The sequence below is a fragment of the Sander lucioperca genome, chromosome 4 (assembly GCF_008315115.2).
Source record: "Sander lucioperca isolate FBNREF2018 chromosome 4, SLUC_FBN_1.2, whole genome shotgun sequence".
Lineage (NCBI taxonomy): Eukaryota > Metazoa > Chordata > Actinopteri > Perciformes > Percidae > Sander > Sander lucioperca.
Genome location: NC_050176.1, coordinates 21,850,870 through 21,868,522, shown reverse-complemented (window position 1 = coordinate 21,868,522; position 17,653 = coordinate 21,850,870). Strand labels below are relative to the sequence as shown.

At 44.7% G+C, this 17,653-nt stretch overlaps 2 protein-coding genes across 2 annotated transcripts in view; one reads left to right on the top strand and one right to left on the bottom strand.

Moving 5' to 3' along the window:
• Positions 1-2,346: 2,346 nt before the first annotated feature.
• Positions 2,347-9,304, bottom strand: taf5l (TAF5-like RNA polymerase II, p300/CBP-associated factor (PCAF)-associated factor). Its single transcript, XM_031302708.2, has 6 exons — positions 9,079-9,304; positions 8,377-8,518; positions 7,276-7,380; positions 6,073-6,413; positions 4,878-5,300; positions 2,347-3,294 (listed from the first exon to the last, which is right to left on the bottom strand). The coding sequence occupies exons 2-6, from the start codon at positions 8,513-8,515 to the stop codon at positions 2,497-2,499; spliced, it is 1,806 nt and encodes a 601-aa protein (XP_031158568.2). The 5' UTR covers positions 8,516-8,518; positions 9,079-9,304; the 3' UTR covers positions 2,347-2,496.
• A 378-nt stretch (positions 9,305-9,682) lies between these two features.
• The window catches only part of nup133 (nucleoporin 133), a 41,150-nt gene continuing 33,179 nt past the window's right edge, over positions 9,683-17,653 (top strand). Inside the window, exons 1-8 of the mRNA XM_036000455.1 lie at positions 9,683-9,929; positions 11,105-11,220; positions 12,142-12,245; positions 13,727-13,960; positions 14,733-14,903; positions 15,246-15,401; positions 15,606-15,676; positions 17,345-17,492. Of these exons, the coding sequence (XP_035856348.1) occupies positions 9,802-9,929; positions 11,105-11,220; positions 12,142-12,245; positions 13,727-13,960; positions 14,733-14,903; positions 15,246-15,401; positions 15,606-15,676; positions 17,345-17,492 (1,128 nt within the window). The 5' untranslated portion in view covers positions 9,683-9,801. The remainder of the gene's footprint in view (positions 9,930-11,104; positions 11,221-12,141; positions 12,246-13,726; positions 13,961-14,732; positions 14,904-15,245; positions 15,402-15,605; positions 15,677-17,344; positions 17,493-17,653) is intronic.

Genomic DNA, 17,653 nt, shown 5'->3' with positions numbered 1-17,653 from the left:
TCCGCCACGCGTCGTACCACACCGGGAGCGTCTCAGATGTGTGCCCGAATCTCAGATTTTCATTGTTTTGGTAATTTCTTTCTGCAGATTTGTGCATCTCCTATAAAATTAAGCAGTCTACATCCCATTAGTGGTTTCTTCCATTTAGTCCAGTTATGATCAACACAGATTCTAAGCTGTGCGGCTGTGTTTAAGTTGTTGAAATCGGGAAGTGATGGGATTCTTATTTTGAAATATTGACAGGATGCTTTAGCCGTTCCACTCCCTGCACGGTGTGTTGAACGCCCCCCCCCCACGGCTCCGTCAGAAACAGACCTGGGGCGTGTTTTTAACGGAGCGGAGAGACGCTTCTGGGATGCGCTGGACTCACAAGCATCGTCTTGGCTCTCACTGCAGCGTATGCGGCTCTGTGCTCACACATGCCTGGCCATGGGCTGAATGTGCCAGACTGCCTTCAGTGCTGCCTGTACACAACGCAACACGCACACACGCACGGACGATGCGAGCTTGTGAACACGCCTCTGATGAGATGTTGCCGTGTTCGCCGGATGAGTAAGTAGAACTTGATATGCCGACCATCTATCGCCAGGGTTGGGCATCGAGAACCGATTCCTACTGCGAACCGTTTCAAAAATTACGATTCTAGTAGAATCGTTTGGAGGATTTGGTTTCAAAGCCGATCATCGCTTCCCAATTTAACATTTAGCGCAAGTTTTGGTTTCCGTAGCGACCAGGCGCTTGTTGTGTTGCAGCCTTGGAGCACAGTAAGCGGCGCTCTACTGTACTGTGGCTTTATTTTACGTTGAAAAAGCTGTAAAACTGCAACCCACCATTGAATCAAAATAAAACGGTCCTCTTATTTGTAAAGAAAAATAGGCATGTGACCCATTTCAACTCCAGCCCTCAAAGAACCGGAATCGAGAATCGATGAGAACCGGAATCGGAAGAAAGAATCGGAATCAGAATTGTTAAAATCCAAACGATGCCCAACCCTAAACGCGCCTGGTGAAATCTAGGGGTGACGTCTGCAATTTCCAATTTTTTTATTTTCATTTAACAGGAAATGTATTTTCCAAAACAGTCACATTTTATATGCTGCTTTGATAAATCATAAAAAAAACGTGTGCATGACGGCAGAGTGAATCAAACTTTACACTGAGGAAGAATTTTAGAGCTGCAAAGTTAAAATGGATTAGTTGTCCTTGATTTTCTCTGATTGCAGCTGGTTGAATGGGAATCTTTTCTAGTTTCTCCACTCCTGAAGAGACATTTGAGGACGTCATCTTGGGCTTTTTCTGACAGTTTATTGACCAAACAACCAATCGATTCATTCGAGAAAAGAACCGACAGATTAAATCAACGATGAAAATAATCTTTAGTTGCAGCCCTGGAGAATTTAATACTGATATTTAGGCAAGACGCTTTGGTAATAAGAAAACACAACCAACCAAGGACGAATTATCATTGACCTATAGGTAAATATCTAAGACAGTTTTAGAAGGATGAGACTTTGTGGATTGCTAATAAAGACGCTTAACTTTGCTTCTTTTTTGAGAGAGAGAAACTTGTGTGCAGGTGGTGAGATCTCACCTCTCATTGGCTGGCTCAGAGAAAAAAAAACAAAAAAAAACGCAACTTCAAACAAACATCTGGAGTAGGGCTGCACAATATATCGTCTTTTTTTTAATCGTCATCACAATATCAACTGTGCAATAATAATTAGGGATGCACCGAATCCAGGATTCGGCTTCGGCCAAATATTGGGCTTTTTGATGCGGTTTGGTTTCTGTGTTTACTGTGTTAATGGACTGAGGAAGGGAGGAGGATTCGGTATTCGGTTTCTGTGTTTACTGAGGAAGGGAGGAGGATTCGGTATTCGGTTTCTGTGTTTACTGAGGAAGGGAGGAGGATTCGGTATTCGGCAGAATCTTAACCTGTGGATTCGGTATTTGGCGGAACCCCCAAAATGGTTGGATTCGGGGCATCCCTAATAATAATATCGCGAAAGGCTTCGACATATCGCGGAAGACACACTGAGATTTTTGTTGTTTGTTTGAATATCAGCAGAATCACGTCGTAATGTCACTTTAAGTGGTGCCCTTTATATGCGATTCAGTGTTCAGTTGGTCTAATAGAAGAACGCTGGAAATGATTTACTTTCATTTGTTTCGAATTCAACAAGCAGTTTGTCGTATTTTAGCAGAATACTGAAAGCAGCAGAACTGAGAACACTTTAATATCTGTGTATTTATCACAAGTAATATCGTTAACGCGCTAATTATCAGTAGGGTTGGGCATCGTTTGGATTTTAACAATTCTGATTCCAATTCTTATTGATTCTTGATTCCAAGTAGGAATCGGTTCTTAATGCCCAATCCTATTTATCAGCGTGTGTGTGTGTGTGTGTGTTTTCCTCATATCGTGCAGCCCTGTTCTGGAGATATTCGAGCTTTTCTCCCGAACACAAAAACAAAAAACCCACCCAGACAGCCGCGGCTACGGTTCTGCTTTCTCCTGTGCGGTCCCCGTCACCAGCAGCAGGTTACAGGCCATGAACTGCACGTTGAGCACGTTGCTGGTGTTCCCCGTGTACAGTCCCACCAGTTCGCCGGACGATCCGTCGGCCGGCGTCCCGCCATGGGAGTTCCGGATGTCCCACACCCGCACCGAGTTGTCTATAGACGACGACGCCACCAGGCTGCTGTCGGGGCTAAAGGACAGGCTGGTGACGCTGTCCGTGTGTCCGCGCAGGTCTTTGAACAACGCCCCTGACGCCAGGTCCCACAGCTTCACCCTCTGGTCCTCGCCGGCCGACGCCAAGTACTTCCCGTTGGGGGAGAAAGCGAGGGACAGCACCGGGCCGCGGTGGCCGGTGAAGAGGCGAACGGACGCCCCCTGCTGGGTGCTCCACAGACGGACAGTCTTGTCCGTGGAGCCGGTGGCCAGGTAGTTGGAGTTTGGGTGGAACTTGACGCAGTCGACGTCGGCGAGGTGGCCGGCGTAGAGCCGCAGCGGGTAAGTGCGAGAGAAGGTCCAGAGGCGGGCGGTGCGGTCGTGCGAGCCGCTGGCGAAGTAGAGGCTGCAGGGGCTGACGTCCACGTCCCACACCGGGTAGGCGTGGCCCCGGTACAGCGCCGTGTTGGCGAAGCTGCCCAGGTCCCAGTAGCGGATGGTGGTGTCCTCGGAGCAGGAGAGCAGGCCCGAGCTGTCCGTCAGGAAGGCGGTGCGAAACACCGGGCCGCTGTGGGCTCGCAGCGTCTTTATCTCGCTGCCGGAGGCGTCCTCTTCATCTGCCTGAGGGAGAAACAACGGGGGGGGGGGGGAAGGTGACATGTGACTAGAGATGTAACGGTATGAAAATTTAACCTCACTGTAGGAGCCATTTATATCCACTTTTTTGTTTAAATTAATTTAGTTAATACTTATTTTAGCCACTTGGGGGAGTATTGCATTGGGTGTGGTATGTCACTGTGAATTAGGTATATCTACAGGTGTGGCAATCAGTGAGGGCAAGGTGTGGATGGCGGGGAACACACGGTTCTTACCGTAGCCGAGCGAGTACCCACTCCACCGACAATAAGCCACAGCATTTTAGTAATCACCACTGGGTGAAGTACTATTTTATGTGAAATACCCTTTTTTTACCTTTATAATAAACGGGAACACCACCCAAAGAGAACTAATCTCTGGACCTAAGATCTTTTTGCTATGCGTTGAGAACACCATGCCATCCATACCGAGGCTTATAGGATAGCTTCAACACTCACGGTTATAGTGAACAAAGTTATCACGCTTTTCGGTATTATCGCGGTATTTTTAAAAGTGTATTCAATATGTTTAGAAAGCACTGACAGGCCTACACAAGCTGAAATAGTTTCAAAAAGTGTTAACGGTGTTAATTATTAGTGCTGTCAAACGCTTAAAATATTTAATCGTGATTAATCGCATTAATGTCATAGTTAACTCGCAATTAATCACACATTTTTCTCTATTCTAAATGTCTCTTGATTTATTTTTCTCCCATTACTTTTTCTCATTTTAATGCTCTTATCAACATGATACAACGGTACTTTTAAAACGGTGCCTGAACCGAGAGAGATATATATATATATTTTTTTTTAAACAGCGAAAACAACCACTGGATGGGAGAAGGGTATTTTACAATAACTTTGAATGCACCACGAGGCTGGCGAGGCGAGGCTGAGTCTGTGTTTTTCAACAACAGCAGCAGCTACAGTCTGGTGTTAGAATCCTTTCCAGTGAAATACGGTCACACTTTTACACCGTTTAGCTGTCAGCATTTTAACCGTGTTTACTCCAGCTGCTAGCTAACGGTAGGTAACGTTAGCTGCTGCTAAGTGTAGCGTTAACTAGCTTTTTCTGGTTTCTTAGAGAGCAAAATAACATCTTCAAATGTGAAAAAAAACAGCAAACATTCACAATGAAAGATCAAAATTGTGGAAGATTAATCGAGTGATCTACTAATCGTGGGGGGATTTCAGCATCTTTTTAGAGCTGCAAAGTTCAACTGATTAGTTTTTTTTGTGTTTTTTTAGAGGAAAAGTGACTATTGTTCTAGTTTCTTCTCTCCTCTGTGACAGTAAACTGAATATCTTTGAGTTGTGGACAAAAAAATATCATTTGAGGACGTCATCTTGGGCTTTTTGGGAAACACTGATCCACGTTTTTTCACCATTTTCTGACATTTTCCAGACAAAAAAAACTAATCAGTTAATCAAGAAAGAAATCCTTCAGCATGAAAAAGGACAAAACAAAGACCAATCGAAAAAGACATCTTAGTCTAATAAGACCGATTCCTCGACTCATCGACTCAGACGAGACAGCCCTAAAGATATTAATCCCTTCGGTCAACTCACTTCCTCCTCCAGTACGTCGCAGGCCAGGTGGATGAGCGACACGTCGGCCCGATGCGGTTTGGCCTTCAGCTTCCTGGCCCGGAGGCTCCACAGCTTCACCGTGGAGCTGTCGAAGCCGGCGGCCAGCAGCCGGCTGTCGGCCGACACCTCGGCCGTGTTCAGCGTCTGCTCCGTGTGGTGGAAGGCGTAGAAGCACACGGTGGTGAGCGTCGGGGGGCCCTCGCGGACTTTCTTGATGCAGTCCTGCAGCGCCTCCAGGGCCGCCTCGCTCTGCGGGATCCCTGCGGGGACCTCCACCCCCTCGCCGCCCTCCGCCCCGTCCAATCCCGCCCAGGAGGAGGAGGTGGAGTTCGGGGCGGCGGTCGGCCCGCCGGCAGCGCCGTACAGCTGGTAGTCTGTGCGCCTCGAGGCGGAGACCTCCACCTGCAGGCAAGGCAAGTTTATTTTTGTAGTACAATTCATACACAAGCAGGGTTTTCCTCGCCATTATAAGGTTTAGGTGCAGCACCTTAAGCCCTAAGAATGAAGTAAACTAAAAGACGTTTCTCAGATCTTATGATTGTAGTTGGACTTTTTTTTATTTTTTATTTAGCAAGTTTTGTCTTAAAAAGGTACACTGTGTAGGAATTCCTCCCATCTAGCGGTGAAATTGTAATTTGCATTCAAACGAATAGTGCTCTCTAGTGCCTCGCTTTTTCAAATGTGTGTTGCAACTACGGTAGCCGTTATGGACCAAGAAGCTATGACAACATGTTGAACAAAAACCCACAAAGAGACACAAAATGTATGGGGACACAGAGTTTTTGAATTGAAAAACGCAGCATTTTCTTGAGGAAGGACGCCTAACCAGGGCTGAAGCACACACGCACACGCACACACACACACACACACACACACACACACACTGAAACACACACATTAACACACACACACACACACACACACTGAAACACACACATTAACACACACACACACACACACACACACACACATTAACACACACAGACATTAACACACACACATTCATTAACACTGAAACACACACACATTAACACACACACAGACACTAACACACACACATTAACACTGAAACAGACATTAACACACATAACATAAAAAAAATATAAAAACTGAGACAAATGTATATATATATATATATATATATATATATATATATATATTTGAATGAGCTCACCTGCAGGTGTGTGCTGAGAGCCCGGCAGAGGGCGCCGTTGTCCTCGCTCTGCAGGTAGCGCAGCAGGTAGCTGTAGGCCGGCTCCGTCAGGTGGACCACGTACTTGTGCTCCAGGAAGGCGCTCAGCTTGGGGTTGGCGGCGACGTCCTGCGCGGTGAGAACGTGGCGGAGCTGCTCGATGGTGGCGCGCTGCTCGCCGTCCTGGAGAAAGGCGCCGTGGAAACGGCTGTAGAAACCGTCCACGGCCCCCTTCATGCCACAGCGCACCATGTCCAGGTGGAGGTAGACGAAGAGCGGGTAGAGGAGGCTGCTCACCTCCTTCGCCCAGGATATTTCAGTTTCTGATTTTAGGGGAAATAAAAAAAATAAAATTGTGTTGGGAGGGTTTGTAGTTAAAAACAAGGTCACATAGCACCAGGGCGTATATATATATATATATATATATATATATATATATATATATATATATATATATATATATATATATATATATATACATATATATATATATATATATATAGAGATTTTGTGTTAGTTGAAAGAAAATTTCAGTAGAAAACAGCACTTTAAAATGTTTTTAAATGTTTCCCCCTCTCATTCCCCCTGCTCTGGCGTTTCCCCCTATCATTCCCCCTGCTCTGGCGTTTCCTCCTCTCTCATTCCGCCTGCTCTGGCGTTTCCTCCTCTCTCATTCCGCCTGCTCTGGCGTTTCCTCCTCTCTCATTCCCCCTGCTCTGGCGTTTCCTCCTCTCTCATTCCCCCTGCTCTGGCGTTTCCTCCTCTCTCATTCCCCCTGCTCTGGCGTTTCCTCCTCTGACCGGAGACATTTGGAAACACTTCTGACCCGTTTTGGTTTGGAATCTGCGGGGTTATGTTGCAGTCTCAACGGCCGCAAACGAAGACCTTTGGCAACACCAAACGCCAACATTTCGTCGCCTGATTGGGTCTTGTCGGTCATGACGCGTCATTCTCTGAGACTAAGCTACTAACGTTACCATGGCAACTACCAGCAACAGACGGAGTATACACGCTGCCTCCTGTTTACCACGCGCATGCCCAGTATAGTATTAAAAACCAAAACGTAGCAATGTAAACGTAGCCTTAAATGGTCATGTGGTGAACACACAGCTGTGTACATACACACACTCCTCATCAGATAAGGATGCAGTGAGGGTGGTGCAGGTGGGCGTGTGGATGGGGTACCTGACAGAAAGGAGCGCAGCCTGGAGTACTGGGTCTCGTACTGCTGGGGGTCGGACTGGCAGGGAGCAGCCGAGACGATGTTGGCACAGCCCGACTCTGTCTGCGCTGCTCAGAGAAGGAGGTAGAAGAGAAAACCCAAACACCATCACGTACGGGTAAGTAAAATAACAATTATGCAGAATGGCCCCGGTCAGTGTTATATATATTACAATGGTGTATTATTACTATTATGGATTTTAATGTAGCTGGTTGCGTGAAGCTACTTTGAACCATTTATGTTAACATTTCTGAGTTGTACTTGATTCATTTTAACTGGTTTAAAATCTGTGGATAATTCTTCGGATGATGATGATGATGATGATGATGATGATGATGATCAGGGACAGATTAACACTTCACTGTGCCCCTCCCAAAAAAATAATAATATTGCATTAGAGTCACTATCATCAATTGCATTTTAATAATACATATCTTATGAAATGCATTCAAGAGAAATTGAACAGATGCATTAATGTTCAATATGGATTTGTTGAAAAGAAAAACTGACCTTGCAGTGTTTTCTGTTTTTTTTTTTTTTTTTTTTACCTCGCAGTCTCACTGTGTTGTTAGGCAACTACAAAAAGTGGCACCAGGCCGACAGGTTAACGTGATCTAGGCTAACTGTATGTTTGGCTTGGGCCTTGGGCCCCTGCCCGGTTGCCCATATGGTTAATCCTATCTAAAATCTATTGAAACAGTTGTACGTTTTATTTCCAAATTGTATATATGTACCGTTATTTCCCATTTCTTTGGGATCAATAAAAATCTATCTATCTATCTATCTATCTATCTATCTATCTAATCCGGCCCAGGGCACATGCGTAGATTTCTGTCAAATAAGGTAACACAGACTCATTGCCTTTACTGTACCCAAACCGATCATGCTTGCTGTCTTGCGTAGTCACCCCCCCCTAAAAGGTGGATGACTTTTCTGAGTCAGGAAAAACCCTGTTACTAAATAAATGTAGTGGAGTCAAAGTAAAAAAAAATAAAAAAAGTGCAATATTCCCCTCTGACATGTAGAGGCAAATACCAACATCTTCACCTTCACAGTGTGCTCACCTGTGAGGCTGGCAGCCATCTCTTCCGCTGACTGGAAGAGCTTGGCTCCTTTCAGGGAGCCATCCGTGTCCACATACTGCCTCCGCTTCAGGTACTGAGTCACGGCATGCTGGATCTGCTCAGTGCGAACACGCTTCATGACCTGGACAAGAAAAAGTGTCAGACACCTGAGACCTTTCAGAGAAGACACCTGCACCCATCTCTCTCTCTCTCTCTCTCTCTCTCTCTGACTGACTGACACACACGAAGAACACCAATCACTCCAACTCCAAACTGTTTTTTAAGTCGTCAAAAGACTGCAAAAGAAGCTGTACGTCTCCCGCGTCACGTTATAGTGCTTTTAAATCCGATTCATCATCTCCATGACAACATTTACCCTCCTGAGCGCAGCATCTTCTCTGTAGCTAGTAGCTAGCTAGCAAAGAAACGAGCTAACGTGTTTACTAAAGTAACCCCATTGAATACGCCTTTGCTGACAGTTTAAATATATGTGTTATCGTAAAACTAACGTGGAGGCCTGACACAACGCGTTTTTAACGCGTTAATCCAGTCTAAAAGCCTGCTGTGTTCCACATTAGAGGAGGATTCCTGGACTGAGCTAACCGGCTAACTTAGCGCCAGTAGCAGCGGGCCTGGCGGCTCCAAACTTTTAGCGGGATTGATCCGCTTCCTTAGCATTACCGGTTGTAAGTCGGTACTCACTGCATATCGTGCTGTTGCTCTCCGTTACTCGGTTACTGTGTAAAAGCTGGTGAGGTTTTAATTCAACTCGGTTCCCAGCTGAAGCTAAGCCGCTGCCCGTCGTTGCTCCATCGTGGTTTTCGGGTTTACCGCCCCCCCGGTTAGCTAGCTACATCTTTGATGAGTAACAGCTATCGATGATCTACTCGTCATCCTGATTTTCCCTCATCATCACAAGGGTAAACCTATCGACGGTCTACTACCTATGTCTGGATAAGTCTTTTCCGTGGGCGGCGAAAGTTGAACCAAACTGGACATAAACAGTAAATAATTTCAATTAAATATCAACTTTTGGGAGTGGTTCGTATTATTTACTGTCGGTTGGCTGTTGATGCAAAAAGTAAAAGCTAAAATGACATCATAATAAGTGCCTTTTTTATTATCATAATAATAAAATAATATATAATATTATGCGTCTATTGATCCAGATAGTTGGCGTTTTTGTTGTTAAGTGTAAAAAATAATATAAAAATATTTTTAAAAATAAATAATAAATACAATTGTTTTGGCGAAGGGCGGGACTTTCCGTACACCCGTTGATGACGCATATTTCAAGCGACTGCACCGCGCGCTGTTTGGTGAGGGTTTTACAGTGTGGCTTGCTTGTCGGTGGGGATATTGTTTTCACGGTTATATTTCTACATATTTCTCTACCGTTGAGCAGCACGGGTTACCCCAGCAGGCATGTTTACCCCCCGCTCCGCCCCGAGCTCCGGCCGCAGGCAGCAGGGCAGGACCACCGGGAGGAAGAGCGTCTCCGGAGCGGCCACAAGTCTGCTGTTCTCCCCGCGGAGGACGTCTCTGTCGACGAGGCGAGTGAAAACACTGACCGGTGTCACACGTTAGCGTGTGTGTGTGTGTGTGTGTGTGTGTGTGTGTGTGTGTGTGTGTGTGTGTGTGTGTGTGTGTGTGTGTGTGTGTGTGTGTGTGTGTGTGTGTGTGTGTGTGTGTGTGTGTGTGTGTGTGTGTGTGTGTGTGTGTGTGTTCTTGTTTAACTATATTCGTGGGGTCCAAAAACCGGGAGTCCAGTATACCTGTGGGGCCAAAATGCTGGACCCCACAAGTTTAAAGGTCTGTTTGAGGGTTAAGACTTGGTTTTAGGATTAGGGTTAGAATTAGGTTATGGTTAGGGTGAGGGTAAGGGTTAAGGTTAGGCATTTAGTTGTGATGGTTAAGGTTAGGGTAAGGGGCTAGGGAATGCATTATGTCAATGACAGGTCCCCACAAAGATAGTGAGACGCACTGTGTGTGTGTGTGTGTGTGTGTGTGTGTGTGTGTGTGTGTGTGTGTGTGTGTGTGTGTGTGTGAGTGTGAGAGAGAGAGAGGGAGCTAGGCTATAGGTGCAGACTACTAGTTTTCATATTTGGTAGCCTAGGACACACACAGGTTGGTAGTAAGAAGGCAACAACAACTTGGGATGGCCAAAAAGAGGGCTAAACAGCTTGCAAAGTACTGTGTCATATCTGCTATTATTGGCATCCGCCACATATGGCGGATACGTTGCTACTTATACCCTTAAGAACTGAGTATTGTGCTTATTAAGTGATATCGTGAAGACTTGCTGCATGCCACTGGTCCATGAGTTTGCGTATGTATTGTACTGCATCATTTGTGTCCCTGTACCATTTTTCTTCATGTGGACATAAATAAATGGTTAAAATTTATATATATATATATATTTATTATTATTATTATTATATAATTGTGGGGTCCCGACAAAATGCTACGAATTAAACATCCTATATGGCTTTAATAGAAAAATGTATATAATGATGATCGTAATCAAATCGGGAGATCAGTGAAGAGTCACACCTCTACTTACAGAAGGTGTTGATTTAACTGTATGATCATTTTGGAGGATAGTAGTAGATAGTAGTTTGTTACAATTCAACAGCACCACAAAAGAAATTGCTGCTGAATATTCAGCGGGTGGACCTGACTCTTTGCTTACTCTGTTTAACTCTAAATCTCTCTCTCTCTCCATCAGGTCCACGCCCACCAGAGGCCAGAGCCACGGAGCTGCTGATTCGCTCAACTATGACGTGCAAACCTTCGGCTCGTCGCTGCCCGTCAAAGTGATGGAGGCGCTGACGATGGCCGATGGTAAAGAACACCTCGTCTCTTAACGGGAAATGAAGTTTCTGTTCCTGTTGGTGTCATTTTCTGTCCGTCTGGGTTTGTTAATCAGTGTTTCCGTTGGGATTTTGTTTTTTTTTTTGCAGTGGGGGGCAGGTCTGTCCGAGCAACAAGCCCCCCCTGCCCCGCGCCCTGCCACCAAATATTTTACGTATGCAACGGAACTGACACTTCGCTGCAACACAAACACAAATATTTATTCACCTCTATTCAATACAATGAGGCATATTTTCAGTTGTGATTGAACTGTGTTTTTGGAGGAACTCTAGGGCACTTCACATCTACAACAGGTCTACAAAATGAATTTTACAAAATATTCTTCATAGGGAAACCAAAACCCAAAGTATAGAATGAAATATTACACTGACTCACTCACCGTTTTAATGTTTGCAGATGTTTGATATCAGGACGATGAGCTGACAGAATTGACGAGTTGAACGTTGTCCAATTAGAACGGACCCACCGCGGTGACGTTTTTGGTGGAGCTGTTTGTTTAATAGTCGGAAGAAAGCGAATGTTTTGACAATAAACTCCGTCAACACAACAATATGTGGAGTTAAACTGGATGGGCCCAATAACCTCTGAATAGTTCTACTTGTTGTTAAACTGGACGGGCCCAATAACCTCTGAATAGTTCTACTTGTTGTTAAACTGGACGGGCCCAATAACCTCTGAATAGTTCTACTTGTTGTTAAATTGCAATGTGAGCGGCAGCCAACGGGGGGGTGCATTATGTCGGCAGGATCATTTAAAAGGCAACCGCGACTACATTGTGCGTCTGCCCTATTTCTGAGACCGTGGCGGCAGAAATTTTGCCGTGGCGGGCCACCACTACAAAATCAACATTATTGCCACTGAACAATTCTCTGTCTGTCGGCCCCCTTTTAGTTGACGACCAGATCTCGGTGAAGGTGAACGAGAGCGGCTGGGCCTGGATGGTTTGTGGAGAGAGACTGATCATCTGGAAGATCTGCCAGACTGCCGTCGCCAAGGTACGGTTCAAGATCCACAAACTGAAAGCTGCAAAGTAGCAAAACAATGTCCACCAGTCCAGTACGGAGAATTAAAGGCCCAGTGTGTAACGTGTTCAGTTGTTCATTATCAAAATCTGTGTTGCCCTTTTTCATGAATATTTACCACCACCATCAATTCCAAGTATTCCTATTGGCTTGAAATGTTACATGTGTATTTGCATGAACTGGGGTAGATGCTCCATATTCATGCTCCATCTTAAAATACGTTAGCCGGTAAGGGACATACAGGACATACTGCTCCTCCTTTCACGTTTTCTCTGTCACATGATAAACTCACAGCTGCTGCTAATGCTGCTAACGGGTATCGTAGCTTCCCGGCCCCGGCAAGTTTGAAGAAGGAAACATGGAGGACCACATGTATTCAAAATCCAGATTTCAGGAACAGGAGTCTTCTTCTTCTTCACCCAGAAAAAGAAAAAAGGAGATTGAAAAGAGCAAGAGACCGGCATCATCATAAAAAAGAATGAACATTGGAGCTGCCTTCCAAAGATGGAGAGCCCTGATGAAGGAAAACGGGATCAAAAGAGACGCCGAACGGCTACCGTAGCTGTAAAACGTACTTTGAACTGCGTGGTGCGAGAGAGTTGATTGCGATATGTGATGTCAACGCTAGACGGGAGAAATTCCCACACATTGGACCTTTTTTAAAGGGATAGTTTGGATCCTTGGAAGTGGGGTTGTATGAGGACCTTCTCCACAGTCAGTGGACGGGAGCAGCAGCTTAAAAGGCCAACCTAAAACAAACTATACGTTTAAGTGGACACTGTATTTAGAATATTATCACCGCTTTCCTTGATGTCAGCCCTTTACGACGGGGACCTGAAGCCGTTATACATTATAACCTTTATTTATTCAGCGAGGGCCATTGAGAGCAAGCTCTCTTTTTCCAATGCCGTCCTGATTACAGCACAAATTAAAGGAAATAAAAACACACTCAAGAAATTACAGTACAAATAAATATTCTGATCAAAAAAACAATACCCAAATTACAATATGTATGTAAATACAACAACAAAAACATGTGAGAATTACTGCTGTAGTCAATAAGAGGGCCACTAAAAACAAGAGCAGTCCCTGCGTAACACATTTTCAAGCATCATCCAATGACGAACGTCCCAATGGAGACAAGTTGTTCTAATTTGAGAGAATCCTGCAGCCACTTCCATCTGTCAGGAGCGTAAAAGTTAAAAGCCCTCTTCCCTAATTTACAGTCGATGCGCGGCGTGCTGTCTTCAAAGCCATCAGACTCCTTTGACATCAAATTGACGTCATTTTACCTCGCAGAACACCGGAGTTGCTGCTCTACTGCTGCCTCAGTCGCGTAGTTTGCGTTACTGTATGACTTTGGTGGATTCAGACAAAGCCTTTAAAACCAATATCAATACCTATAATTTAAACTGTCTTAAAATCGACCCACTCTCTGTGTGTTTTCCCTGCAGCTGTCGGTGTGTAAGGAGCTACAGCTGCCCAGCAGCGAGTACAACTACGCAGCCGACCTCGTGGCCGTGTCGTCCGCCGCGCCCTTGGAGACGGCCGCGGTACAGTCCATCTCCGTCCTGGCGGTGTCCGTGGAGGGAACGGCTCGCTTGTGGCCCAGCCTGGCCCAGGAGGGCAACTACACAGAGACCGACGTGGACCTGGGAGACCCCTGCAACTTTGTTGTTGCTGTCCGTGTAAGTCAATCTTTAGCAAATATGAATTAGTTTGATGACTTTGCAGTTAAACCCTCTAAACTGATCCTGATACAACTCAAGCTGTTGTCTTTAGGGCCCCTGCCTGCGTGGCGTGAGCGTGGCGTTTCTGTTGCGTGGCGGCTACGTGGCGTTTTCTATGTCTTCGCACACCAGAAACGTGTCTGACGCGGCGCTGCTGCTGCTGGCCTTGTCTGTACACATGTACGTTTCCCATTTCCCCTAAAATGCACTCAAGCAGTAGTATACTTCATGTTAAACATAAATATATACTGATCTGATTACAGCAAAGACAACGTCGGCAGTATTGACGGCAAAATAGGCTACAGAATATTTCGTTCTGTATTGACAGGTGCAATATTTTAAAAATCGATTTATATTACATTTATATCTGCATTTATGTCAAAACGTAGAGACTTTCAAACATCAAAATGTCCTTTATTTATATGTATTTGTGTCAAAATGACATATAAACATCTTTTTCCTATTCTATTCTGCCTGGAAACGCTTCCAATACGCTTGCGTGTCGCATGAAAAATAGGCGTTGGTCCTATTTCCAGCATGCACGCGTATTATTTATTTTACGCACGCTCGAGCCGCGCCTGAGACGTGCGTGTCACGCAGGCAGCGTCCAAGCTCTAACCTGTTTACATGGGAGTCAAAATAAAGACGGACACGCCACGCAGCTGACGCGCTCACGCCACACAGGCCGTGTGCAGGCGGCCTTACTTCTGACCTTTCTCTCCTCTCTCAGGGTGGAAGCTTCGTCTTGTCCTCAGAGAAGAGTCGGCTGTTGAGAGCGAGTGTGGATTCCTCGGGGAAGCTGCAGTACCGAGCCCTGCAGCAGGGCCAGGGCATGCTCTCCGGCATCGGACGCCGCGTCTCCACCCTGTTCGGCATCCTCTCCCAACCTGCCAGCGACACAGTGAGTCACGCTGACGGATTTGACTGTAAAGACAAAAAGTGTGGAGTTCCGTAGGTCTTAGTACGGTTTGTCAAAGCATCAGATGGCTCAATACCTATAATTTAAACTGAAACAGGGGGTCCGTTGAACACCCTGCTGTGTGCGCAAGCACACCGCCTTCTTATTACCATAAGTTGACATGCACGTCGCTGCTGATTGGGTTTCACCTGTGACACAGCCACCAAGCGAGAAAAAACATACCTCAAAGCCTGTTTGACACCGCTCCGAGGAAACATGTCGTTTTAACCCGGAGCGGTGCACACCGTTTTAAGATTGAACCTGTTGTCTGTCTGCCTGCTGCAGCTCCACAGCGTGCTGTGGACGGGCGGAGCCGGCTGCCTCTACACGCTGACCAGCTCCAGTCTGAGTAAATGGGAGCTGGACGACAGCTGGGAGCAGCAGATCCTCAGCTGGGACGCCCAGAGAGCTCTGACCGAGAGCATCGGCGACGCCATCTGGGTCAGTACGACCATCCCCAGCCCGTCTCTCTCTCTCTCTCTCTCTCTCTCTCTCTCTCTCTCTCTCTCTCCACTCTCTACACACTCTACACACTCTTAAATCAAATCCTCCGTTAACTTCTATCATTTATACCGGAAATATTGCTCCATGTTCTCTTTATAACACTGTGAATGTCCTTCATGCTCAACATTTGTCTCCCGCCAGGGATCAGAAAGCAACTACGAGGAGCTGAAGGAGGGAGCGAAGGTGACCTACCTGGATATGAAGCTCGGCCAGTGAGTGTGTTCATCTGTGTGTTTATATCCACACAAATGACTTCCTGCTTGCTTTACACCTCAGAATAAAAGGACTTCATTTGCCTCTGCCGTATTTTAAGCTTCAGTGGATTCTAAATTTAAACAGTCTACCCACCTGAACATTATATTAATCCTCTCTAACTGTATTGCCTTTTTTAAATCAAGGCCAGTATTTTAAATCAGCAAATAAATTCTTCATGCAAAGAGACAAATGGAAGCTCGAGACTTCGAATTAAAATTAATAATCAGATATAATCTGATCACAGAAATGGTCTGTGTGAGAAAGTCTTGTGTACTAAGGAATTAAAGCTTTAGTGTTTTAACTTTTTGATATTAATGAACGTCCGTTACGTTCAGGCCGTTGCCAAATGAGTTTCTACAAAGCTAATTTAGACTATCAGCTCCACACAACTCTCTCTGGATTTCTCAGTATGACTATGTTCAGAAGATTGTGGCGTCCGGCGACTTTCCTGTGCAGAAACTCAAGTGAAGATAGTTACCTCTTCTGAAGAGTCCATCATGTTTTTTTGATCCTCCGTGTCCTCCTTGGCTACTAGCAGCTGTGTGGGGGCGGTGCGCAATCACAGAAGGCTTGTATCATGTGGACGCACCGACCGTTTTGTTGTCATTACTTAGAATTCCTCATGGGGGAACGAAAACTATGCTTTATAGCTTTAAAGAAGTTGCAATATATAAAATGTACTTCATATATTTGAAGAAAAAAAAAAGCATTTGTGATATCTCTATGCTCATAATAAACATAAACTAAACTTATCATTGCTCCACACCTCTGGTGGTCACACACATCACAGGCAGTCTTGTTTTAAAGCAGTACTTGAGTAAAAGTAGTAAGTATGTTACAAGAAAATGACTTTGGTAGAAGTTAAAGTCACCTTTTAGAACTTTAATTTAGAAAAGTACATCACTTTACTGTAATGCAGCCTTTAAAACCAGGAAAAGACAACGCTTATGTCATATCACGATATCCAAAATCTAAGATGATATCTAGTCTTGAAAATGACTTGAGTAAAAGTCTTAAAGTATCTGATATTTACTGTACTTAAGTATCAAAAGTAATTTTCTGATATATTAAATGTACTTAACTATTAGAAATAAAAGTTAAAGTAAAAAAAACAAACTTTTATGAACTTTATTGTGGCTTCCTTATAGTAAAACATAATATTCAGGGTTACCACGGCTTCTTAAATATCAAATTCAAAGTCTGACATGAACAAAGAGAAAAACTGTTTTTTTTTTTTTTTTATTATTATTTTTTATTTATTTTTATTCCTACGTACGAAAACATTTCTTGCAAGTAACGAGTAAAGAAGATGCTGAGGGGAAATGTACCGGAGTAAAAGTATACATTTTATTTAGGAAATGTAATAAAAGTGAAAGTTTCCAGAAATATAAATAACGAAGTAAAGTACACATACGTGAAAATTCTACTTAAGTACAGTAACAAAGTATTTGTACTTTGTTACATTACAACCCTGATCACAGGGAACCTTTACCGTTTTTCAATTACTGACACGGTCTCACAGGATTTCTGGGTGCTGATACAAAGTACTTTTTCAAAGAAATCCAAAGTAAAACTGAGTATATGTGAGGCCGAACTGAGCCGGAGTCTGTGCTGTGTGTTTTCAGCGCCGGCCTGGTGGTTTTGGCTGCAGCCTGGCACCCGTCAGACACTCCCTGCCTGGCTTACTTCTGCCTGGTCACGCTGCAGGACAACGGCGGCGCCATCTCCGACCACTTCACCGTGGAAGTCACCAAGTACAACCCTCCGTTCCAGGTCAGTACTGATCCGCGTTCTGCAGCGGTGGATTGGATTTAACGTACTCATATTACGCTATGCATTTTCAGGTTCATAATTGTATTTAGAGGTTGTACCAGAATAGGTTTACATGGTTTAATTAAAAAAAAAAAAAACATTTTTGTTGTACTGCACATTGC

Coding starts and splice junctions, on each gene's coding strand:
- taf5l (XM_031302708.2), bottom strand. CDS start 8,515: ATGAAGCGTGTTCGCACTGAGCAGATCCAGCATGCCGTGACTCAGTAC. Junction 6,414..7,275: donor GCTGCGCTCCTTTCTGTCAG/GTACCCCATCCA, acceptor CCCTAAAATCAG/AAACTGAAATATCCTGGGCG. Junction 3,295..4,877: donor GCGACGTACTGGAGGAGGAA/GTGAGTTGACCG, acceptor TTTCTCCCTCAG/GCAGATGAAGAGGACGCCTC.